At 39.1% G+C, this 27534-nt stretch overlaps 1 protein-coding gene across 4 annotated transcripts in view; it reads right to left on the bottom strand.

Moving 5' to 3' along the window:
• Positions 1-5256: 5256 nt before the first annotated feature.
• Positions 5257-27534, bottom strand: part of GRB10 (growth factor receptor bound protein 10) — a 207138-nt gene continuing 184860 nt past the window's right edge. For all 4 annotated transcript variants that reach the window (XM_006136362.2, XM_075921668.1, XM_006136363.4 and 1 more), the window contains 7 exons: positions 24086-24184; positions 18270-18347; positions 16973-17089; positions 16043-16109; positions 14696-14783; positions 10922-11015; positions 5257-8447 (listed from right to left, as the gene is read on the bottom strand). In XM_006136362.2, coding sequence (XP_006136424.2) covers positions 8301-8447; positions 10922-11015; positions 14696-14783; positions 16043-16109; positions 16973-17089; positions 18270-18347; positions 24086-24184 — 690 coding nt within the window. In that variant the 3' untranslated portion in view covers positions 5257-8300. The remainder of the gene's footprint in view (positions 8448-10921; positions 11016-14695; positions 14784-16042; positions 16110-16972; positions 17090-18269; positions 18348-24085; positions 24185-27534) is intronic.

Raw genomic sequence — 27534 nt, 5'->3', positions numbered from 1 at the left:
GCCTACCTTTCGCTGTGGATCAAGAAGGGATTTCATTTTCCATGGCTGGGCCAGCACTTTCAGCATTACATTCACTTAAATCTGAAGGTTCAATAGTAACTTTGGTTCTTCAATCTTTATGCTTACCGATTAGTTTTCAAAATTCACAACTGCTTGTCCTGTCATCAAATATGTGAATGAGATACATGGGCTTCTTCTTTAATCACAATCGCACAGTGAAGGGAATGTCACCTCAGGGAGGTCTGCTTTAGGACTAGAGCAGCTTATTACTTAGTACATTTTTCATTTTATTTCACTAGCCTACAAAATAAACAACATAAGAGTTTCTCCAGCCTCTGGGACCAGGAGAATATGGAATCTGACAAAAAATTCTTTCAAAAATATCTTCGAAGTCAAGGTAGGTGGTAGGAAGGGAAGTCAACAATGGGAAGGGTAGTTCAGTAATATCTACAGAATGCCTGTACCCCAGATGCAGGGAAATCCATCATTTAGTATGCGTGCCCTGTCACAATCTTTTATTGTAATATTAGATTTCCTCTTCCTCTTCAACACTCATTTCTTTTCCATTCCATTTCTAGTTTTCCTCCATCCCAAATATCCCAAACTATAGATTGGCTCTTCTCCTTTCCTGCCCTCATACCCCTGAAGCTCAGCTCATTTCAGGCAGGGAGTCTAGCAACCATGTGAGGCTCCCAACCTACAATGGACTCTGTGGGGGAGCCATGACATTACAGAACCACTAGGGGCTGCTCAAAAACCCCTGTATTAAGCAAGACATATGACTTGAATAATGAAGCATTGCTAGAGGCCCAGTTAGTCACACACTGATGTTTAATGATGAACTAACCTTTTCCTGTAAAAGTTCTGTCAGCGTGTATGCAAAAAAGTGATGAGTAATAAGGAAGAATTGCTTCTGGCTTAGAGTTTGCACTGTATGTGGTAAACACAATTTATTTTAAAAATTAAAAAGTGACAAATCAAAGCACCTAATAAAGGTCATACCATCCCTTGGGCTACTCTTATGCGATTGTTTTGGTTTCTAAATCCTTATTAAATTATGCTCAAAGTTAAGAAGAGGATGCATAATATTTAGATTGCAGGAACAACCTAAATTAATATGTGAGAATAAAGCTGTCTTTGTCTGTTGATCCTGTTGCAAAAAATCTACGACATATTACAGAAATAATGTATGAGACAAAACAGGATGTAAGTTGGTCATTAGCATGTCAAATTTTACAGCATCAGCACCAATTAAATTAGCAGTCAGGAAGTTTGTTTTGGTAACATCTAACACTGTGACTAAGTAACAAAAGACTCATTGACAGGGAATACACACAAGCACACAGGAGAATGATTTTTGCAGGCTGGTGGTTATAGCACTCACCTCAGAGGCAAGAGACCCAGGATCCACCTGCCTTGCGCCAATGATGATTTTGAGATTCTTTTTTAAAATTACTTTCGTACAGTGAAACATTTTCAACAGGAGAGACTGAGGCAGCCCTACAGCAGATTATCCCCAAATCTCCACTCCTTTCTGAGAGAGAGGTTGGGAGTACCACACATTCCACCCCTCGGCTAGTTCAGGCGGGGAGCCACCCTGCATGCTGGCTTTCGAGAGTCCCATTCTGGGGTACACATCTCTCTCTATTCATTGTGTAAGGAGTCATTACTCTAAAACCAGGCTTTGTGAAGCCCAGTGGTTTTGTAGGCACCTAGAATCAAGGCTGGGTGACAATTACCATTACCATACTTAAACTTCTTTGTTAATCTAAGCCAGCAATGGGCAACCTAGGTTAGTGAGTGGGCCACATAAGTGGCCCTCCTTCAGCTGCAGGATTGTCGTAACCTGGGATAAGGTAGTTTTGCCAAATGCTTGAGTGCCTAAAATTTGCAGGGTGTGCCAATTGAACGGTAGCAGTGCTTTGATTGGTTGCAGAAGGAGCGTCTGGCTCTCTCAGCCAATGTTGTGTGCAATCAATCAGCATGCATCTCACTTTATGTGCCCTTCTTTTAGATGTGTATCACTTTAGTAATAACAATAGGAAAAAAATCTACACGGATAGAAGCCAGGGGAATCTGGCAACCTTGCACATGGGCAACAGTAAACAAAATGTCTCTCAGGCCACACATAGAACCTCAATGGGCCACATGTGGCTTTCGGCCAGCAGGTTGCCTGCCACTAATATAACCCAGTAGGCTTATTTTTTGGTAAATTATGAGCAAGTTTTGCGCCCAAAGCTGAAAGTGTGTTAATATTGATTGTCTATATTGGTTTCTTAGGGTATGTCTCGACAGCCCAAAACTAGAGATACCGATACATCTGGGTATCCCCCAAATAACTACCATGCATCTTTTAAATGCGTCCATTATTGTGAAATAACAAGCATGCTATTTCGGCATCCCTGTTACGCTAGTTCCACTGTGCAGATGCGCCAAATTTTGAAATAAGCTATTTCGAAATGCAATCGAAATAAGATACGTAATTTGCGTAGTGCAAATTGCATATCTCATTTCAAGCTTAGGGTGCTGTGTAGATGCACCCTGCTTGAATAGCTGGCAGAGACCAATACTTCCTCTAGCAACAGAGCAGCTCTCTAATTCATATTTAAATAAGAGCATCTAGGGACAGAGCTGAACTATGCAACAAGTACTACTGCAAATTCCACAGCAGAAGAGCCTATTGCATTTTTCTCGAGAGTGGAGGTGTTTCCTCTTCCACCCAGCTCAACCAGAACTTGGGTATTTACAGTAATCATGTACCCAACATAAAAATTACTTGCATATTCTGCTGGAGAGGGGATCCATTTTCCCTTGTGCCAAGCTGTTAAGTAATGTTAAATGGCTGCTGCATTTCAGTGGTGGATGAAGTGATCCATATATAGTTTATGAATCCATTTGATACATAAAATGATTACTTACCTGTAACTGTTGTTCTTCGAGATGTGTTGCTTAAGTCTATTCCGCAATGCATGCATGAGTTTCAGAAGCTTTTTACACTTAGCAGTAGCCATTGCGCCAGCCAGACTGGCGCCGGTATATTGGTGCCTATATACCCCTGTTGACCCTCCACCCCCTCAGTTCCTTCTTGCTGGACGTTCTGACGAAGGAGAGGTGGGTGAGATTACTTATGTCCACTCCACTTAGGTGATTCCCAAGCCATGCGTATGGAGGTGAAGTCAGAACCTAAGTAGAAATAGATTGCAGCACCGCTCTACCAACAGCTGCATCTTGTCTAGCCTGCTGCGTGATCGCGTAATGGGTGATAAAGGTATGAACGGACGCCCATGTGGCCGTTCTACGTATGTCTAGGATCGGCACCTGAGCCAAGAATGCTACAGAGGAGGCTTGGGCTCTGGTGAATTGGGCTGTGAGTCGCAGAGCCTGTTTCCTGTTTAGATCATAACATGCCCTAATGCAATCAGTGATCCAAGAGGACAGGCACTGGACAGAGACAGGGAGGCCTTTCATCCTCTCGGCTATAGCGACAAACAGCTGGGTCGACCTACAAAATTGCTTTGTCCTTCCCAAATAAAAGACTAGGGCCCTTCTGACATCTAATGTGTGAAGTGCCTGTTCCTTATCGTTTGCGTGCAGCTTGGGGTAGAAAGCTGGCAGGAAAATCTCTTGGGACATGTGGAACAAGGACACCGCTTTTGACAAAAAAGCGGGATGCGGGCACAACGTCACCTTGTCCTTAGAAAATACAGTAACTCAGAAGAAAGGCCTTACAACTCTGACACCCTCCTTGCCAAGGTAATGGCCACAAGGAAGGCTACCTTCCATGAGAGGTGGGTGATGGAGCATATAGCCATCGGCTAGAATGGGGGTCGTATGAGTGTCCGTAGCACCAGATTCAAATCCCACTGCGGGGCGGGTTGCCTAACCTGGGGGTAGAACCTATTCATACCCTTCAGGAAACGCTTGACCATTGCATGGGTAGAGACCGAGCCACCACTTTCCCCGGATGAAAAGCCTCAATGGCTGCCAGGCAGATCCTACATGAGTCTGCCTGGGGGAAAGTCATTTGACACTTAAGGCACTCCTTATACAGGTCTCCATAGGGCATGGGCATCAGGCAACATGAACAGGGCTTGAAGCCTTATGGTCCCTGCATGCCCCCCCTTATGGGGGAGGGAGATTAAAGTCTGTTAAGTACTTAAAACAACAATTAAGATAATACTAACTACAAGAACTACTAAACTATTTACAGAGATAAGAGTGCTAAGGGCACACATGCGGAAGCAAAGTGTTTCAGCAACTGTCATGGATGGTAAGAAGGAACTGTGGGGGTGGAGGGCCAGCAGGGGTATATAAGCACCGATATACCGGTGACACTCCAGGGGGCTCCTCTGGCTGGCCCAACGGATACTGCTAAGGATAAAAAGCTTCCGGAACTTGTGCACACAAGTAGGATGGACATAAGCAAGCACTCGAAGAAGAATTGTAAGTTGTTTGAAATCCTTTGAGATAAAAGGAAAAAAAGGAAAGCTAGCCTAAATAGAAATGCCTCAGACACTTATCAGAGAAAAGTTTTCCATTCAATGTCTGGCAGTAACTAGGAAAGCAAACAGAACATTATCATGGATAAACAGAATAGGCAAGAATATATATTAATATTGGAAGAGGCTATAGGTCTGTATAATGGGCTAACAAAACCACTGCTGGAGTACTGTGCACAATTATGGTGATGGAGAGAGTCAAATATTATACTATGAATAACAAGGTATCCTAGCTCAGGGCTATCTATGTAGACAGGATCAGAAAACTGAGTTATGATGAGTGGAGGTGTGTGTGTGTGGGGGGGGGGGAGAGATTAAGTTGTAATGTAACTGAAATGTATACACCAAACATCATGTAGAAGTGGGACCATAAAACTGCCTGAGAGGATAAAATGTTAATTGAGGAAACTGTCAAAACCTCAAAGTGGTTAGCAGGGGACAAGCCAGAGAAGATGAATGGACCTGAATAGGATGTGTTACCACTTGATCCAAACTGTAATAGGGAGTTGAATTTAAGACGCCTATTGTATTTGTGAAAGGAAGACACAGTGAAATTAGTTTAAACAGATTGCTATCCAATCTGGAAATTCAATGTGCAATAACAGTGATCATTAGGCTGAAGAGCCAGTAGCAAATTCCTCGAGGGATTCAATTTTCTGTATTCTTGCAGACCTCTTTAACACATAGCAAAAATAGTTTAGAATCAAGTCAAAAGTGATTAAACTGTAGCACAAAAGAAAGACATTGATTCCGAATATAAAATGAATATCATTGTATTAATGTTTATTTCTAATTACAAGAAACAGAATATCAGTCCCTTATTTGTACAAAAATACCTGAAAGATTACAATTATGTTCACAAGCCAAAAAAGCTATTTACAGTATGAAGCAAAGCATATTGAATAAAGGTTTTGTCTCTTAAGTTAATACCTTTTGCATTCCCTGAAAACTTTAACTTTATTCCATTTTACAGTCACTAAAATCTTGCATTGTGACAATATAATTTACAATAAGCAAGTCTCGCCACTGGAAAGGTGCATTGATTGGTCAGACTGTCAGGTATTTAGTGCAGAAAAAGATAAGACAAAACATCTAAACTGAGGCACGGGTTTCTTCGAGAGTAATTAACAAATAAAATGCTTCTGTACTTTAACACCTATTGTAACATAACTTAACTAGTAACTTTATTACCAAAATGGTTTGGCATTTTCCTTCTCGACATATTCAAGATTGCTACATGAAGTATTTATTTAGAAAATAAAAATCACAGGCAAAAGATAAAAATTCAACAGGCTCCAAAACAACCCTGAGCATCCCCTTTACATTCATGTCATTTAAATACAAAAATAAGAGTCAAATGTCCTTCAGTCCTTGGTATTCTAAGCTGTCAGTCAGCTGAACCTGCTGGAAAAATTTAAGATGGTATTGACTCTTTTCCAGCAGAAAAAAGAAAATATAAAACAAAACAGTGATCTGCTCAAGTAAGTTTGCTGCCACTTGCAAAGTGGTCACTTTCTCAAAACAGCTCACGTTAGCTGGGAAAGGTACAAAATGCTAAATCAACCATCTACATACAAAATTATGATTCATAGTCAAACTTTCAAATTTAAATAAAATGCAAGTTTTATAAATATGAAACACTGCAAATACTAACCGCCTATTGGAAAAATGGATGGAACTAAACTATGTAAACAGAAAAAAAAACTTAAAAACTACAGCATAAATGGTCTTACTGAAAATGGTGAATATAAGAATGTCATCAATACAAAGTGGGATTTTCCACTTAAGAGGGACCAAATATAAGCATGCAGAGTGAAGTATGAGACTTAAATTAGCTTAATTTCAAGGTTTTAAAATACATTTTAACTGACTAAAAGCAGGAACACTCAATTCAGTATGTACATTTATAAAAACAAATTTTCACTACAAACTAAATCAAGTTTCTTCATTTTTTAGATGTAGACATTACATGGGAAAAAAAATACTAGAATGTGTCCTGTAAACTAAAATACAGTGTTTCTATACCATTGACATAGTTACAGCTGATATGGATGACTCAGGCAGGTTATAGTTCATCTTAAACTAATCTCAACACTACATGAAGACCTAAAGGTACAAAATTATTCTTCCTTCTTTATCCTTTCAGGTGGCTAGGATTTCAGCAAACCCCGTGGCAAACATTAGTCATTGTGACTTCATCATAGACTAGACTGGTATAAATCATGTACTGTTTTAAGAGAAAACAGTTCTGTTCACTACAGTATTCTGAAAGTTCGCAGGGTGAAACACTTCTTGCTCTGTATAAACTGTGTGGAATATTTGAAAATAAAGTTAATTCAATAGTACCTCCTGTACTTATTGATCATGCTGCAAAATGAGTGACAGTGATCTATGCAATATGGCAGTCCAATGAGAACATTCAACTTGTACTTACCTGACTTAAACACTGGTTTATCAACATAATGGAAAGTGTTCTTGTGTAAACATTAAATAACTGATTTAAATATTAATAATAAAGTAGATCTGATGATGAACCAGCACTAAGGCAGGATATGTACTAGCTTACAATAGATACTGGTCTGGGTTATTGGGTCTGTCACAAATACCAGTTGTTGAACGGATGATGACAGCAGTAAGTTTAAAAATGCCAGTCATAGTTATATGGATTTCTAAACCAAGTTTGCTCATTTCTCATTGTGTAAACTTTTTTGACTCTACCAAAAGCAAAAGGGGTACAAGTTCTTTTAAAGTCCTATACCCTAAAAGAGCTTTGCTACATATCATTGTTACTATAGGTATACTACCTAGAAAGACAGCTCTTTGAACCAGTCTGATAATTGAAGGAGATATAAAGCTAAAAAAACTGATCTTCTGTCATAATAAGGAGACTATCAGCATAAGTACTTTTTCCATACAAAAACAGCTGGTTCCAAATACAAGCATGGTCATAAAATTCCATTTAGGAAACAAAATCAACAGGCTGCAAAACCCAAACCACCATCAATAATTAAAAAAGGTTCAAACATTTGTGCATAGAATCTGACTAATACAGTCTTTGCATGACTGGGTACCACTTATATGCCACAAACATACTACAGCCATTTTGCTAAAAGTTAACAGTTTTAAGAGTACATATGGTGGTATGTTCTTCTAAAATTTTATCCACACTGCTTCTTCAAAGTTATCTGCAGATGAGAGAACCTCAGGTACCCAGAGAAGTTCTGACACACACACACTTCTGGGGTTTCTTCTAGAACCTTTTAGGCTGAAGCATTTCATACATTTTAGGGTTTAGATTAATACCCAACTCCTGCATGAATTTAAAAGCCACATCAGCTCCGAATACAGGCTGCATACAATATCCGAAACAAAGTAGGAGTGCAAAAAAAAAAAAGTGATCAATACAAAAAGTAAACACACTTGTCTTAATTGTCAAGATTATCCCAGGGCAAGAGTTCTTTTCAAACATTTCTCTTCATAACTTGTTTCTGTTAAGTGGCCCAGCCAAGATAGTTTCCAGTTCTGTTTCAAGATTTGATTATGATTTTACATACCCTCCCCCCAATTTTTTGGGATGCTGGGACGCTCAGCAGCACTCACTCTTAGGTGTTAGACAAACCAGTAAATCTTGGTCTGTTGGCACCAGTTGAATCCATCCCTTTCAGAGTCCCAAGGTGCATAATATTTTTAACTAACTTACAAATCTGCCAATTCCCCAGTGTCAACATTCTCTTACAATTGTTCTTCTAGCTAATCCAGTCTTCCAGCAAATCCAGTCTTCAATGAGGGTCAGATGGAAGGTCATAAGGCCACTCGGATGCAGTGGTGTTTCAGTTTGCAGGGCAAGACTCCTTTGTTTAGTTGGTAGAATTCAACAAGCTGAATTAGGTCAGAAAATTTGGTATTCCCATCATCGAGGCTGAAAAATATCTGTCCATCATCCTCACACTAAGGAAATAAAAAGTTCTTTCCAAATTAGGCAACACATTGGAATATCGAAGTATGACTATAAGTTAAAATTCTAGGTATGATCTCACGTAAGAAAATCTAAACACAAATTACAGCTTGTCATTTAAGAGCCCATGAATCACAAAACCCCTTACCCATATTTGGTTAAGTTAAAAACTTAATAGGTCTCAAAACAGAAATATTGTCCTTCTTACCTGAACAAACAGCTCTAGTAAGACTCCTAACAAGTATGGAGGTAAGGTTTGTATTGTGTTCCACTGGAGAGATGTGGAACTGGAACCAAATGTCTGTAGAGACCCAACATTCACTGAATTTCCTGGCACTCTCCATCATCTTAAAGTACGTCTACAGTTCTCAAGTTGGAAATTACACCTCCAGTTCAGTCATAGCTATACTAGCTTCAATCTAGCAAAAGAGCTAAAAATTAGACATGTAGCCATCACAGTGTGAGGAGTTAGCAACCCAAGTACGTGCCTATGGTCTTCCATAGGCGCATACTCAGAGTGACTTCCCCCATCAGCTGTTCACTTGACCAGGTACATACTCAACGCAGCAAGTTCCTCTCTTTCCCCAGACAGCTATACTTCTATTGTTGAAACAAAAAACAGGACTATGTAGCACTTTAAAGACTAACAAGATGGTTTATTAGGTGATGAGCTTTTGTGGGCCAGACCCACTTCCTCAGATCAAATAGTGGAAGAAAATTGTCACAACCATATATACCAAAGGATACAATTTTAAAAAATGAACACATATGAAAAGGACAAATCAAATTTCAGAACAGAAGGGAGGTGGGGGGGGGGAGGTAAATGTCTGTGAGCTAATGATATTAGAGGTGATAATTGGGGAAGCTATCTTTGTAATGGGTAAGGTAATTAGAATCTTTGTTCAAACCTAAGCGTAAAGTGTCAAATTTGAGCATGAATGACAGTTCAGAGGATTCTCTTTCAAGAGTATTCTTGGAAAGCTTTTGAAGCAGGATGCAGGTAATTAAGTCGTTGAGACAATGTCCTTTCTGGTTGAAATGGCAAGAAACTGTTTTTTCTTTGTGATCCTGTCTAATATCTGTTTTGTGGGCATTGATCCTTTGGTGAAGTGTCTGAGACGTTTATCCAATGGACATATCACAACCATATATACCAAAGGATACAATTAAAAAAATGAACACATATGAAAAGGACAAATCAAATCAATTTTCTTCCACTATTTGATCTGAGGAAGTGGGTCTGGCCCACGAAAGCTCATGACCTAATAAACCATCTTGTAAGTCTTTAAAGTGCTACATAATCCTGTTTTTGTTTCAGCTACATCAGGCTACATTCCTATAACTTCTATTGTTAGCACACTAGTTCAATCAGAAATAGTGCAAATAGGTCTCCTTGATCTGGAAAATACATTTCCAGTTCACAGTGTAAACTCCAGCTGGGAAACTTCTCCTAAGAGCTGTACTGAATCAGCGCTTCCAGAAGAACCCTAGATTCAGGGAAACAAGTACTACGTTTCCATCAGTGACTCATCACCTAATAAACCATCTTGTTAGTCTTTAAAGTGCTGCATAGTCCTGTCTTTTGTTTCAGCAAGACCAGACTAACATGGCTACATCTCTATTACTGTAAAAAAAAAAAAAAAAGCGCTGAAGGTCTTTCAGTGCCTCTCTGAGTGCCCAAACTACTAATGGTCCAACTGCTGGAGATGCTAGATATTCACAACTCCACTAAAGAAATGTACCTTAATCCAAGATAGAAAATTAGTGTGGATGAGCAGTGTACTTAAAAGGTGTGATAGGTTTTGAGTCAATTCTCCACCTCTCCATTCAGAAAAACACAAAAGATCTACTCAAAAAATTGTTAGCTGATTAGTGTATTTGGAGTCAGAGAAGAATATTGGGGTCCTATGAATTAAGAGCATACTGGGAACCTATGAGTTGATACTCATTTGGTCTAAACATTTTAGGCTAACATACATAAACCTCATTCAAAGGTTTGGACTGTCTTTTGGATACAGAGCATTTGTATTTTGAGAAACTTCCGTTTTAACATATAAATTGAGGCCCCATATTCCTCAGGTAACCATCAAAGTAGCCATCGGGGAAAAAAACTAAACAAAAAACCCTTTGCACAAATATACTAGTATTAACTTCTTGTCACCAAAAGAGTGCATTGGAGATAAAAACAGCCAATCAGCTCTCGGGATCATAGTTCTTTGAGTCAGTTCTACCCCTTGATTCTGATGTTTAAGCTAACAGTCAATGCCATGATCAAAAGCACATTTTTAGACAGACTAAAAGATGTAAAATAATGAATTCTGTTTCTGAACACTAGAGTCATTATATTTTATTGCACTAAGAAGTCATTTCTATAGATAGTCATCTTACAGACTGATTTTACAAAGAAGGTTTTACAAAGAACGAACAAATGAGAAAACTTTTTGGTTAAAATGGAAGACACACTTACCGGTAAGATTTGAAAATGCTTGATTTTTTGATGATGACACAGTGTAAGCACAAATGCCTTTGGATTACTCTGGCTGTCCCGGAGGAGAAATAGCCTAGGAAAGACCATGTTCTTTTAGTACAAACTTGAACAGTGTGACCCATTTGCTCTAAAATCAGATCTTCTGGTCATTTTGTACTCTCCTCCTTCAGTGATGTTAAAGGGATGGTACTTGGTCCTGCTGTGAAGGCAGGGGACTGGACTCAATGACCTTTCAAGGTCCCTTTCAGTTCTAGGAGATAGGCAATCTCCATTCATGTTTTAATTTAAAGAGCAATTTCTTACATAGTAATTTTCTCTCCAAGCTCTTTACCAATTCAGGTTCATGCAATGCTAGCAACAAGCAGACAGGGTGAAATAAATGTGATTGTTATTTCATTTATATACTGTATGGGGTTTTCTGGCTCTCTAATTAGTTATTGGCAATGGAAAGACAACCTCAAAGAAAATGTTCTTGTTTGGGCTCCTATAAGATGTTCTGGAGACAAAAAGAGATAAGAAAGAAGTTCTCTCTCTTCTCCAGTATCCTAAACCAGGAAAGAAAAACGGTGCTGTGATAACGGTAGCTTTTCGAATACAGCTAGATAATGCAAACCTAAACAATGTGCGAACTTTCCAAACAGGGACTACAGATGAGGTAGCTTCCATATGTTATAAAGAAGCGGAGAACACATGGAAGGGTCCCTAAGAGACAGTTGTAATATTTTTCCTCAGAAAAATTAGTTGAAAATACACTTACACTCACATTGGATTAGTGTAATTATTGAAGTGATTTCTATTATCCTCATCTCTTTACCTGATTTTAGGGTCATGTTAGTTGGCTAACTGTGCACTTGGGAGGAGAAAAGGGTTCCAAAACTTAAGGCATCTACTCCAAAAATTCTCCTTCACTTAGCATTCTCCACAAATCAAACAAAAGGAAAAGAGAGCACACTGTAGGTAATATACCTAGATAATATATGTGCTAGCCACCACTCAGTTTGTGACAAGGCCAAGTATATTTGTGGGTAAGCCTTCCAAGTAAACAGTATGCCAGGAACAACATTTTCTAGGATTGAGCTGCAAAAAACTGTCTACAATTTGAGGGACAAAAAGAACATCCTCTACCTTCTTGTAACCACTGAAATAAACTTTGACATCACAAGCCCACATTACAATGACCACTGTCCAATCCGTTTACTGCACATCTTCAGGCAAGGTAGACATGCAACTGCTGAAAAACACTTATCCTGTCAGAGTACTCCTCTTTCCTCCTCCTACAATTGTATTTGTGGAGCTGAGTGTTGATAATACAACTATACTGGCCCCTCTACACTGCCCTGTTGCATCGAGAATAGTCTATCGAGTGCCAGAAACATCAGTAGTAGAGCATACTTTTGACATTCTGGGCCACGTCTGAGCTTATAAGAAAAACTTTCACCTCCCTCCTTATGGTAACACTGTATAGTGCTTTTCTCAAGAATATGAGTAGCAGGGAAGCATTACATATCTAAATTCCAGTTACACAGAGCCTGAGGTATCTGGGCAATATGGTTCCCTTGGGAACTGTGCCACCACTAGTTGTCCCATCATAAATGAAGCCTAACCTAGCTTTCATGGTGAGCAGACTGACTAGAATGAAGGTATAACACTGTTCCTACCAGCAACAGCTTCCATCTGAAACCCAGATGGAAATATTACCAGATTCCTAAGAGAGCAAATATAGAATCATGCCAAGTCATGACTCACTTCTCCAATTCTGCTTTCTGGACATTCCGCTCATTTTACTCATATAGCCTCTTTTCCATTCTGCAGTCTCTCCACAAACCCAAATCTTTTCCCTCAGTCAATTCTTCAATCTGAAGTTTGGCAGAAAGTTTTACATTTAGCTAACTAAACTTCATAGGCCTCTGCACAGTTTCTTTAGTATGTTTAACTATTGATTAGCCATCAGCAGACCACTTTGGTGAGGCTGCTAGCAGTTTTCCGGATGTTTGCTGATCCAGATTCGGTGAAAGGTCACAAAGTTGATGTCAAAGTTCAAAACTGGCCTGGGCAGCTTCTACCTAGACCTCAGCAGCGGGACATTGATGAGTTAGGAAAGCAGCAATATTTTTGCCACTGTAAAGTAGGGGGCTGAAAAGCAAACAATGACTAGGTATAATCACACTCCTAAGATTAGAAAGTTTACACTATGTCTGAATCCACAGGAACTCAAAAAAGCAAAACAAAAACCAAAAAGTCCATTCAGCCTGCACTTATTTCCCTTTGTGGTAGTAAAGAACTAAATGGTGAGCGAGCGCCTTTAACATAGGCACAAAGAATAAAGTTAGATCTCTCCACCTACTGCTGGTGGAAAGTAAGCCTCTTCCTAGGCTGAAATAGTAGGCTAAAATAAACTGTACTTTGTTGCAGGTTGGACTAGGCTCCTAAGTAACATGCTCCCCAAAACCTAGCTGAGGGCCTTCAAACAGGAGAGACAGTTTAGGCGTATTCTTCATATTTTACTTTGGGGTCTAAGAGTTAGATCCCAATCCTGTAAACCACTTGTGCTTGTGAGCAGTCCTACTTAAGTCTTTTAAGGCTGCAAAGGTTCTGTTGCTCATGAGAATAAAGCTACTCAGGTGTGTGCTTACAGTGTAAGGGCCCAATCCTGCAAACTCTACAGGGCAGAAGTTGTGCTTTTGTCTGTGCTCGTAAAGTGCTTATCACAACAGGGTGCTAATCTTAACTGAGGCTGCTGGGCACAATGGTAAATAGTAGGCACCAAATAATAATACTGAGGCTGCCAAGCATCTGCGTTGGAGCCTCAGTGACAAGAGAAAATTTAAATGAACCATGCGGTATTACTCTACGGAATGAAAGACGCTAAGATTTTATGGGACCTGGCAATTGTTACAGACCAAACGGTGCACACAAACAGGCCAGCCATAGTTTTGTAGAAGAGAACTAACAAAATTATGTTAAGTGATGTCACCACAGCAGCAGACAGAACATAGAAAAAGAACACAAACAGAAGATGGTGAAGCATGAAGAACTTTGCCACAAATTGGAATAATTATGGAAGACTAGAACATGATCAATTCCAATCCTGCAGTGACCCGTGGAAGATATGAACAAGTAGCTTCAAGGACATGTTAAAGGCACAAGACATCATGATCAGTGACCTCCAGAAGATAGCACTCTTAGGGTATGTCTATACTGCAACACTATTTCGAAATAACTAGCGCTATTTTAAAATAACATAGACCGTATCAACACAGCAGGCACTTATTTCAAAATAGTGCCAAAATACTGTCAAGCTGGAGGACTTCTTACTCCGACTCCTGTAACCTCATTGTACAAGGAGTAAGGGAAGTTGAAGGAAGAGTGTTCTATTTCAAAATAAGTGCCGTGTAGACACTCCCTATTTCAAAATAAGCTATTTCGAAATAAGCTACACAATTCACGTAGCTCAATTTGCGTAGCTTATTTCAAGTTAAACCCTGCAGTGTAGATGCACCCTTAGGCAGAGAATTTTAAGGAAAGTCAAAAAGTCAGTCTGAGCATGTACAATGCCAGAGTAATGCACAGGGTTTAACCAACTCCTGACTACCCAAACTTAACAGTGTTTGTGCAAGATCAGAATTCATTGGTAGCTCACAGAATTAAATTTTAGATGTTTGCTTTCCCCATTTTTATGCATAAGAATCTTGTACATTGTGAAGGCTATTTAAAAAATAATCTCCATGATAGTGAGAGATCATTATTACTTACCCATCCACAAGTCCTTGCTGTTTAATAATGCTGTGGGACTCATCCCTAGAGATCCTGCCATGAAACCAGTGCTGTGTCCTATGGATAACTAAGAAGGCATGGAGGGAGAGAAAGGGAAATGGTTAACAGCATTAACATATATTTATTTTTGTCTAGAAAATCATGAAGCAAGACTTTTAAAAAGTGTACATTGTTTAAGATGTGTCAAACACTGAAATCTCTTCAAAGAATAGGATCTACATTCCAGTAAAGCCTCAGGAGTCCAATAGCAAACCTGAGATACCATTTGCAGTGATTTCAATGAAGACATTTTACTGTTTATAGATATAACATAAGGAATTTTGTGACAGCACGTGGTTCCATACATTACTGGAAAAAATATTCTCTCCAGGGACAAAAATGTTTTGATATCTCACACCCAGGCAAGGAAAGTTTGTGGAAAACCCTTTCAAGCCATTCGAGTTATAGAACAGTAAAAACTCTCCCTGTCATCCTTCCAACTTAGAGATACCTCAAAATTAAAATTGACAAAGACACTTACTCCTTTATGGGACTTTAAAATGTATTCCCAAATGAAAAGTCATTCATGTACTAGACAGGAGGGCATTTGCTAAGGTTTCAGCATTCTATATATATATTTAAATAATAGCAGCAAATGTGAAAACTCCCTTCACCCTGCATTCTTCACTTTTACGCATGAAGTAAACTTTTAATCCTCTATAAAGCCAACATGAAGGAGTTCAAACTTTATCTTCCAAAAACCAAGGAGATGAAATGTAAGATAGTAATGCACCATTAAGACTGTAATCTTAATAAGACATTCCAATGTCTTTGGAAAAAAGTCATGTTTACATACAACCAATGTGTTGTTCATATAATAATAAACAATGATGATATAATTTTAAAATCCTATTTAGCTGTTACTATATACAGAACTAATAGTACAATACAGGGAGGGCCAAGGGGAAAGAAGTAGTATCTAACTATTGGATTTTACCCAAACTGTGAAAATATTCATGGGTCTAGATTTGTATAAAATTTAACTTGCAAAATTCAGGAGTGCAACCAAATTTGAGTGCTTTTTTAAAAGAGGAGAGGGAATCCCTTTTATTATAGAGTAACTTAATTCTTAATCTCCTCTCTCAGTAATATTTACACTTGCTGGTATTTACATTGCATATCCTGACATTAGCAATAGACCAGAATTCCACCTTACAATTTAAAACTTTAGAGTGTTTGAAATTAGGATCTAATTTTTACAGCTTTTGGATCCATTTCTATTTTAAACATTCATTTGTTTTGTCCCCAAAAGGCCTCTCCAATTGTCACTACACAATAAAAGTTTACCTGTGCTCAGTGTGGAAGGATGGAGTGGGCTTTGGCTACCTAAGATGTTCATTCTTGTGCTGCGTTTCTGCAGAAGAAATTAGTGAGCATTAAATCCAGACTGAAACCTCGACTTGAGAGAATTAGATCACATGCAGTGCAGATTTAATATACAAGAAACTGGGGCAGGGAAGTTTAATACAATGAAAAGAAAGAGAAAGAAATGCAGCTTTGGGGGAGGGGAGGAGGGCAGGGAGGCTAGTCTACAAGCAGAGGCCCACTTCTGTTGACTTAAAATAGAAGCTGGGTCTTAATAAAACCCTCAAAATGTAGGAAAAAAAGGGGGAGGGGGAGACCTGTCTTATATGCTTCTGCCCAGTCAACAAACTGCGTACTCAATGAAGCACAGTGAGCCTGTCTTCCATACAGCAAGCACTAGCTAGTGCTTCAGGTAATAACTTGCATTCCCTAGCAGACAAGTGTGTGGGGAAAACTTGTACTGCAGCTGTCTGTCCACATGACACTATAAACAAGTTACATCAGTTTTCATTGCAAGAGGTCCTGCCTCTTGTATATTCTGCAGTTAAACTTACTGGGAGCAAGCCATTAGTCACAGCCCCAGCCTCTTCCATGTGGGGAAGCATTTAATTTGACATATTCCTCCTCAGAGACTGGCTTTGCAAACTGGCAGTAAAGTTCTGGTGAGTCTGCTTTCCCCCTCAACCTTCCTCTGGACACTAGGGGGACAGAGAAGCAGTGGTAGAAGGTTGTTGTGAATGTGACAGTTACACTCAAGATGGAAATTGACTCTTTCATATCTGCATGCTTGCAGCGTGAATGTTTCAAGTCCGTGCTAAGCTATACTGTGACCATCACTGCATTAGCTTCATAGTGCACTGTGTGTTCCAGCTATCTATGGGCACTTGTTAAACAGGAAGAGAAAATACTTACCCTCCAAGCATGACCTTCTTCCAGCGCGGCACTCTGTGCTTCAGCAGGATTTTCAATAACTCTTCCTATTTGTCCCGAAAAATCCATTGCTACTAATGAGTTTTCAGATACACTTCGCTGAAAAGGAAATTTTCACTTGTTTCAAAACCGAGGAATAATACAGCTCAATAAACCACTTTTGCTTCCAGCTCTTTTTGTTGATTTCACAAGTATTCTTTTGCAGTTAATGATACACAAAATACAATTTAAATCCTTGATTCTTTCAAATTCACATACTATCATTATAGGAATTTATTTTAAATGTTGGCTCAAAAAAAGTTGAGCGCCAAAATTCCCCATTCTTTCCCCCTTCTTGCAAATCCTCCATATTCTTGGTCTTTTCACAGTAGTTAACTGCATTGTTTCCGCCAGCCAGCTAAAGTACTGCCCATTTTTCACTTAGGATAATGAGGGATCTGGCTTTGGATTGTAACTCTAATACTCTAGCACTTCTACATTCCAATTTCTAATTAAAAAAACTAGGCATAATACAAAGCAATGAAAGCTCAACAACTCTTTCCCTCTTTCACAGTTACTTTGACTTATGGGGAATTCACTTGTACAAAGAAAAAGAGGCATGTAAAAATATGAGTCTTAATAGTCAAAAAGGAAAAACTGAGAGGGTACTTTCTCATGGTCCCTATTTACTTGTGGAATTAGGAAATACTGCACCTGGACAAAGCTCCTCATAACCAGCTGGATTCATGCAAATGCAATTAGGAATAAGTGCTATCCAATTTTTGGTGGGGGTGGAGAGAAGTATTATATGCAACTCCAATGGCTTTCAAAGCTTTTGGAGATTGGGCATCATTATTGAAGGTTACCTAGCATATAGGAAAAAATATATGCTATATAAGTCCATACTTATATGCTATATAAGTCCATACTTATATGCTATATAAGTCCATACTTATATGCTATATAAGTCCTTACTTATGGACTTTGACTGCAGACTACTTTTCATTTAAGTCAATTTCAACACATGCAGGAGCAGACCCTAACATTTACTGGATCCTCTTTTGGAAATAATTGTGGATAGCTTATTGGCAGTTTCTGCGCAGTGCACACCAGCAGTTAAAACAAATAGGCTGCTTGGATGTATTAATAAAGGAACAGAGTCTGAACTGGGGAGACAGCATTTCATAAACAGTGCAAGTGTTCTAGTTCTGAGAAGTATGAATTATCAGGCAAGCCACTGTAAATTTTAACACAAGGATGGAGGACCAGCAATATATTTAAAAATAACTTCAGTACTTACAACTGGAGTGGAGAAGTGAGGAAGAACAGTTTTTCTCTGCTGAGGAATTCTGTAGTTCTGGTAGAGCAGCATTCCATACTATAGATCAAGAGGGAAGGAAAAGAAATATTCAATTGCATCTCCTCACAGCAACTACAGTACTGTAATGACATCTACATTGGAACTGGTACTGTATGCTTACTTTGGTATTAGAAATAGTCCTGGAGCAAACTGCCTTATGTAATAATGCGTACAAGGTAGATACGGCAGTCAAACATGCATGATAAGTTTATCACAAGGATATGAACTCCACATATACAAGCTAAATAGGCATAAATAGCTTTATCCACACACCCAAATATGAAGCATACATATGCACATGCAGAATCAACTCTGCGTAGCAATTCCTGAAGTGGTGGATGGTGAATGGAGTATCTCAAAGGTTCCCACTACAGTTTTATTCATCCTTGAAAGAGAAGTCTTCTTGGACAGACAGTTTTTGTTGCTCCTCTGCTATAAGGGCTCATCTAGACTATGCTAAAAAGTGTCAAAAGAGGATATGCAAATTCTGTGAGAATTTGCATGTTGTCTTCTGAGCTCACTTTTGAAAGCAGTGTTTTCGAAAGTCAAAGCAGTCAAGATGCGGTTTTTTTCGGGAACCCCTACCTTTTTTTCAAAAAGCCACTTTTCCTTTAAAAATGAGGTTTACGCTGCTTTTTGAAAAGGAGGGGGGTTGCCAAAAAAAAAAAAGTGTCTTGACTACTTTCACTTCTGAAAGCTCTGCTTTCGAAAGTGAGATCAGAAGAACACATGCAAATACCTGCAGAATTTGCATATCCTCTTTTGACACTTCAGCATAGTCTAGATGAGCCCTAACTTTAGGCAGAGCCCACAGTGATGACTATAAAGTTTGTACAGTCGATTCAATTCTAAGGGTTCACTTTTAGCGACTCAGAACTTAAGGGTGAAAGTTGGCATATTCACCATTCTGAAAGCAGATTTTTTAAACAGTTGCGTGAAACTAATTCATTGATTTAGTTATCTGAGAAGAGAGAACACATACTTTCAACTCCCTCCTATCTTTTTAATAATGCAACTTAAAAATAATAGCTCTAAGTAGAAATGTTAATTACTGTTTAAAAGTTAAGCAATTAAACACTATGTTAACCCTGAAGCAGCCCCCCCTGCCCGTGACATGGTGGGCCCAGCTGGCGCAGCCCCCCCGAGCACATCTCAGGAGCTGCTCTGGCAAGGCCAGGCCCGCTGCTCTGTGCTGTGGGCAAGGGGTTGCTTCAGCCGGGCCAGGCAGGGCCTGCTGCACTGCATTGTTAGCGGGGGACTGCTCTGGCCAGGTCAGCCCTCCAGTTAACGGGTCACCTGGTAAGCATGCTGGTAAGGCTCATGCTTTCAAGGTAGCAGGTTAACCCTTTACATCCTAAATGCAATTCTTCATAGGGCTATATGTTCCTTTCAATGGCTGTGATAAGGTGTTTCTACATTGCAAGGATTTTTAGAACACACTTAATGCATGGACCTATGCATTAAATTCTCTTAAGAGACTGCAAATGTTCTACTGGCTTTGTGCCTATGTAGCTTCAGCACAGGGAGTATAATGCAATTTTATGTGTGAAATGAGTAAAGCAGAGCTGTTCTCACAGCACTGAGAGGCAGAGGAGGTGGCAGTACATTCTTCTACTTCTGCCCACCAAAATACCATTTAGAAATCACAGAAAATAGTAAAATAAACAAACTGTACTTTTGGATTTTTGGGGGGTATAGACATATGTATTTTAAGCTTTCCAGTTCACTTTTGAATTTTATGTTAGTGTTACAATATCTTATAATAAAGTTATTTCAACAGGAAGTAATGGTGATATTGTACTTCAATCTCCCTTACAAAAAAAGGATTAGTAACTATGTTACTAATCAAGCAAGACAAAGGTTAGATGCATGTGCAGTTATGACTGTAGAAAAAATATGATCAATTACAATACATGCTATCAGTATTTGACCATGACTTCCGCATGACTTTCACTCTTAAATAATGGCTTCAATTTATTTCATGTCTGGACAGTTTTGATCAAAATTCACCAAAAAGTAATTGAAGGCAGAACTATGATAGTGACATTAAAGAGCCACTTTTGGCTCACTCAGTCTGAGAATTTCTGGTGACTCTTTTACAGCACATATTAAACCAGTGTGATTTAGCCACTGAGGTCTGAATATCACTGATCAGCACAAATCAGATACACATTTTGTATTCAGGATGTGTGTTTTGTTTTTTGTATCCTAGACTGTTCTAGGAACACATTTATCTAGTACAGCCTGTTTTGTATTCACTTCAAAACAGGGAAAGGATTTTCTGTACTGTAATCTACAGAGAAATGTTCTTAAAGATTAACAAATTAGATAATTTGGAGAGTATTCAAATAAATGAGTTCTGGTTAGGAAAATGAAAGCTTAATGCAATCAGGGCACAGACAATGGGCTGAAAAGTTGTAGTTCCATATGTGCATGTGAGACAGAGCAACTTCGCTGCTGATACAAAAGGTGACTTTTATAACTTACTATTCTAATGTTAGGGCATTACAAACTTGTCTGTACTTTTACTGAATCTTAGGACACAGTAGTCAGTATTTTCATGCATATGGCGCTGGTACAAAAGTACCATACAATCATTTATTTTTATTTAATTAAACAAGATGTGACAGAACAGATCACATCTGCTGTCTAAAACATCAGTTGCAAAAGAAATGGGTTATCTCAGACAACAGGCCTTGCAAAAGTGTTAGGTCCTGGCTTCAAGAGGATGTTAACAGCAAAAAGAAGTCATGTATAGGAACATATTATCAGAAGGAAAAGAGTAGGTAATAAAGAGAACTATTTCACAGTCATTCTAAAATTTTGCTCCTGGAAGCTGCAAGAAAAACATTTATAATTGAGAAATATTTTCTAGAAAATCCTTTGTGTATTTCTGAAACACCGAAGTGGCAAAAACTGGTGAAATGCATACTTCTGAATGTTCAATAATGCAAAACTTCTAATGTAATTGCTATTTAAATAGTAAATTGCCCTATGAAACATCACAGAATCTAAAGACCTTGCTTAACTGATTACTGATGTAAGTATAAGATACCGATATTAATGAGAATTATTTAGCAAAATGTCTGGTACATGCAGCAGCAATTCCCTCATCCAACTCAGGAAGACAAGAATCATCATCTCTGCAAAATCTATTAAACAAGCTGATGATTTGTCATAGATATTTACACTAAAATCTCAGACTTCATCGAACTAAGACACTAACAATAACAGCAGCCAACTCTGACTCTACTCAAGTCTTAGAGATGTTTTCTTAACATTTCAAAGGAAGGAGAAAAAGATAAAAACTAATACAAACTCCCAACACACACAGAGCCAAAAGATTATATTTAAAATCTCTTGTAGTGATTTTACTGGAATACGGAAATGTTCTTTTAATTCAAAATATTAACAATTCCTCTTGGTAATCAACAAATATTTAGATGAGATAGTTCTGGAATGCAGATGGGGGCTAAGTGTTGGGTACAGCAAAATAAAAAAACAGTATCCGGCCTGTACCAACTGACTTGGGCTTACAGAGCTGAGGCTTTGGGGCTGTTTCATTGCTGCTGCGACTCTGCTGGGAAGGAGGGTCCAGGACTCCCAGAGTTCCAGTCTAAGCCTGGAAGTCTACACTGCAGCAAAATATCACCATAGACTGAGTTGGTTGTCATGGGCCATCCCCGGGTTTTTCTTTTGTGTAGATCAGTGGTTCCCAAACTTTTTGGCATCACGCCCCCCTTTTGATTTTTGAGAAACCCTCATGCCTCCCCTCCCAAAAAAATAGCAGCAAAACTTGGGGTGGGATTGACAGGGGTGTGTGTGGCTGGGTTGCCTCGTACCCTCCCTGGAATTTCTTCACACACCCCAGTATGGGAACCCATGGTGTAGATATACCCACTGATAAAACAGAAAAAATAGCAGGAGTTAACTGGATTTAAGATTCTTAATATTCATTAATTGGTCTTTCTTAAGAAGACCCGTAAATGGCTTCTAAGTAACTGATTTAAATACTTCCTTTGATGTATTACGATTTATTAAAAATTATAATTGAGCAAAGTAAACTATTTGCTATTCCTAAACATCAACAGGAGTCACATGCCTAAAACAAATTTTGTGCACATTTATAAACTATCTTGATTATCCTCTAAAACGGGATTCACAGCCACTTTAGGAATAAGACTATGGTCTCAATTTACCAAGAGAAAAGTGGCTCCAGCAAAAAAAAAACAATTCTCAAGGGTGTAATATCTGCTCTCCTACAAGAATGGCATTCAGAAGAGATTGTAATGGAAGTAGCCAGTTTATTATTAGTGTTCTGTCTTTGGTTTTCTTCTCCTTTTCAAAATAATAAAATAGGCAAGGTTAATAATTGTGATTATTTTGTTTGGCTATAACAATGGTGTCCCTAAAGTATGTAGAAGAACCTCTGTGACTAAACAGTGGAAGCCACATCCTTGAATTGGCCACCAAATCTTGTTTCTCAAGACTAAATATTGAGAGGATAAAATTATGTGGTACTCAACACAAAAATTTAAAAATATCACTTTCTACCCTTCTTGTCAGGAAATGAGCCAGGCCTAAAGACTGGCCACACAAACGTTTGAAACTGAGAGGTAGGTCTGGGAATAACAGTGTAGCAGAATAAGGTAAATATATGACTATGTCCTTCTGTGTACTCTGCAATACTTTCTGGCAAATATCATGTGTGAGGGACAGTTTTGCCACTAATAACTGATTACAACTGATTATAATATTAACCTCAGATGTTGCAGAATAATCCTGCAGGTAAACTGATGCTACCGGAGCACTGCAGTTGTTAAATACTGTATTTCCTGTTTAGCCTCAGGAGTATACAACAGTGATTCACCCCAGCATCAAATCACCCTTTTGGCTGTGACTTGACATTGCGTTTGGGGATGCTATAAATGCATTAACTAAAATCTAGGGCAGTGATGGACAACCTATAGCCAGCATGCAGCTCATCAGAACCGCCAGAGAGTTTGTGTACACAGGTATGGCCACCCACAATGCTCACTGGCTGTGGTTCACCGTTCCTGGCCGATGACAGCTACAGGAAGTGGTACAGGATCGAGAGACTTGATGGCCACCACTTTCTGCATTTCCCATTGGCCATGTGGTATGTTGTCCACCACTGATGTCGGGCATACATTTTAACAGTTTACAACAAGTGATTTTGACTAGGCCAGATGTTGAATTATGTTTTATTAGAAGCCACGCCAAAAAGACTGCAAAAGACCACCACTGTTTTAAAAGTCAGTTTGTCTCCGGAAACAGCAAACAAAAAATCAAGAACAGGACACTTGACAGTATCTAATACTAGTTAAAATCACTGGTATTAATGAGCCTAAAAACTATTTTTGAGAGGTTCTACTCTGGCATAATGAGTTTAAAATCAGTGACTGTTTTCATTGCACATATAAATAAAACACAATCCTGGCATGGCAAAATATGACGTATATATTTGCCTCCAATGAAAACAATCTAAACCAGTGGTTACAAGCTTCTGAGTAAAAGCTGTATGCAGTATTTTACTGTCCAAAATTGAAGTATCTGCTGCAGAACACAGTTGAACTTAGGGTATATAAGTAGTTCAATCAGAGTAGTTAGAGATTTCTTCATAAAAATATTGCCTTGTTTATTCAGTGCACAATAGTATGGGAAAACTGAAATCTCTCAAGAATTTGAAGACAGCTGCAGACCTAGCCTAATTTAGATTATGAGAAATATGGTACCTTGAGAAGTCTAAATGCAGTCATCCAACATGTTCTACTCTGCTCATCTTCCGCACACAGCAACCTCAATTCCTTAGTTTCATTTCTCACTCTGTTGGGCTACAAAATGTAAGAGGGAATTCAGTTACATTTAAGAGGAAAGCAACAGCGCTTGATAAAAAAAAGGCAGTCACAGAGAGTAAGAAAACTGGAAGCATTTGTCAAGAAAATACTCATTTCACATTGAACTTGTGTCTAGTAGAGGCTAAAATATATCGGAAAAGAAAAGTCTAGAACCAACTTCCCTGACGAGTCCCCAGTAGAAAAGGAGTGGTCAGTTTGTAACCTTTGCCGTCTTACAACATTCTGCCACTCTAACATATTGTGGCTCAGGTTATAAAGACACTTTACAATTTAAGAAAACTAATCCTCAAAATAATCCCTAAAATAAAAAAGTCAGCCCCATTTTAAAGATGGGAAATTGGTGACAAACTGACTCATCCAAAGTCAGACATGGAGTCTACAGCAGAAATGGACGTGGGTACCAGATCCCCCTTAACATCACCACTCTCAGATACTATTATCTTATTTGTTGAGTGTTTTTTCTGTATTCTTACTGTTAAGATTAATACATTATTTTGACGTTTGGCTCTGACCACAGGAAATGAGGAAGACTGTGGGTAATGGAAAAAAAAAGTTGGAGTTTATATTTTTGATAGGTAAATTTAACTGACAAATATCCATTCCAATAGCTCCTGCTATCCCCTCTGCAGATGACATGAAGGCAGAAATACTACTGCTGGTGCTACCGGTGTTCCCTCTAAGCTGCATGAACGGAACTGACTGGGCGGGGATGATTAATCACCTGTGAAACTGTGCTGCCCTGCCGCTTAGATGGAACACTGGGAGTTACACATACCTCTGCAGACAAGAGGCCAGAGAACATCAGGCGTGCCATGTGAGGAACTGCAGACATTGTGTTATAGATACCCACAGCAGAGGGGAGGAGAGCTCCATCCCATCTCCTCAATGCCTTTACAAATGGCTTTTCCTAGTTAATTCAGTATTGGCTCCATTAGCCATCCTGCCTTACCCAGGGAGAGCGTTTATCTCTAGCTAAACAGTACTGCTCCACTACAACCCATCACAACACAAACAAAAGCAGCTCTCAGGCCTGTCCCCCGCCCCTGCTCATCCTCCACTCAGATTTTCTCATGGGTCCTATTACATGGAGGCATACTATAGGCCGCCTTGTTTTCAACACATAGACAATGAACATAAGAACATAAAAACGGCCGTACTGGGTCAGACCAAAGGTCCTTCTAGCCCAGTATCCTGTCTACCGACAGTGGCCAGCACCAGGTGCCCCAGAGAGGGTGGACCGAAGACAATGATCGAGCGATTTGTCTCCTGCCATCTCTCTCCAGCCTCTGAAAAACAGAGGCCAAGGACACCGTGTTATCCCCTGGCTAATAGCCTTTTATGGACCTAACCTCCATGAAATTATCTAGCTTCTCTTTAAACTCTATTATAGTCCTAGCCTTCACAGCCTCCTCTGGCAAGGAGTTCCACAGGTTGACTACGCTCTGTGTGAAGAAGAACTTTCTTTTATTCGTTTTAAACCTGCTACCCATTAATTTCATTTGGTGTCCTCTAGTTCTTCTATTTAGGGAACTAATAAATAACTTTTCTTTATCGGCCCTCTCCACACCACTCGTGATTTTATATACCTCTATCATATCCCCCCTCAGTCTCCTCTTTTCTAAACTGAAAAGTCCCAGTCGCTTTAACCTCTCCTGATATGGGACCCACTCCAAACCCTTAATCATTTTAGTTGCCCTTTTCTGAACCCTTTCCAAGGCCAAAATATCTTTTTTGAGGTGAGGAGACCACATCTGTACACAGTATTCAAGATGTGGGCGTACCATAGTTTTTACAGGGGCAGTAAGATATTCTGTGTCTTATTTTCTATCCCTTTCCTAATAATTCCTATCAACCTATTTGCCTTTTTGACCGCCACTGCACACTGCGTGGAAGTTTTCAGAGAACTGTCCACGATAACTCCAAGATCCCTTTCCTGATTTGTCATAGCCAAATTAGCCCCCATCATACTGTACATATAGTTGGGGTTATTTTTCCCAATGTGCATTACTTTACACTTATCCACATTAAATTTCATTTGCCATTTTGCTGCCCAATCACTGAGTTTGGTGAGATCTTCTTGGGAGTCCCTCACAGTCTGCTTCTGTCTTGACTATCTGAAACAGTTTGGTATCATCCGCAAACTTTACTACCTCACTGCTTTCCCCTTTCTCGAGATCACTTATGAATAAGTTGAAAAGGATTGGTCCCAGGACTGACCCTTGGGGTACACCACTAGTTACCCCTCTCCAATCTGAAAATTTACCATTTATTCCTACCCATTGTTTCCTGTCTTTTAACCAGTTTGCAATCCAAGAAAGGACCTTCCCTCTTATCCCATGGCCATGTAATTTACACAAGAGCCTTTGGTGAGGGACCTTGTCAAAGGCTTTCTGAAAATCCAAGTAACTATATTTACTGGATACCCCTTATCCGCATGCTTGTTAACCCCTTCAAAGAACTCTAACAGATTAGTAAGACAGGATTTCCCTTTACAGAAACCATGTTGACTTTTGTCCAACAAATTATGTTCTTCTACATGCTTCACAATGGTATTCTTTACTATTGTTTCGACTAATTTGCCCGGTACTGAAGTTAGACTTACCGGTCTGTAATTGCCAGGATCGCCTCTAGAGCCCTTTTTAAATATTGGTGTCACATTGGCTACCTTCCAGTCACTAGGCACGGAAGCCGATTTAAAGGATAGGTTACAAACCACAGATAATAGTTCAGCAATTTCCCATCTGAGTTCTTTTAGAACCCTTGGATGAGGGCTTAGGTGCTGTAAAAATCTTACCAGATATGTTGGTAACAACAATGAAAAAGAGGGATGCACACTGACTTTTGTCTAAACACAAAAGCTAGCCTGGTTTAGTTAATAACAGTACAATCCCCAGCCTAGAAGGAATTAGAATCCTTCTTATAAGTATATCTCATTCCGCTTCCTGAATAAGCTACACAAATATGAGTATCTTTTTCCTGGTATAACTGCAATGACTCCGGTGGTTTATAAAATAAAACTTTATTGGTTAAAAAAATTAATTGTCTCCCTAACTGGCACAGACATACCAGTACAAAAACTGCAGGCATGCCAGACTTAAGAGTTAAAAACAGACTTCTGAAGACTTTACTCTTCATTTTTCAAACTGACTTTCTCCTTTAAAGCAAAGAAGCTATTTGTCCTATTGCTGAAATTACTTCTGTTTAGTATATGAGCCTCTGCTATGTAATTTGGGCACTCGCTCTCATAAGCAGCTTTCCTTTTCACCATGATTAAGATATGAAAAGCAGAGATTATATGTTAAAGTCTGGAGCAAGGTTGTGAACAC

The sequence above is a fragment of the Pelodiscus sinensis genome, chromosome 2 (assembly GCF_049634645.1).
Source record: "Pelodiscus sinensis isolate JC-2024 chromosome 2, ASM4963464v1, whole genome shotgun sequence".
NCBI classification, from domain to species: domain Eukaryota; kingdom Metazoa; phylum Chordata; order Testudines; family Trionychidae; genus Pelodiscus; species Pelodiscus sinensis.
This window is presented reverse-complemented; position numbering and strand designations above follow the sequence as displayed.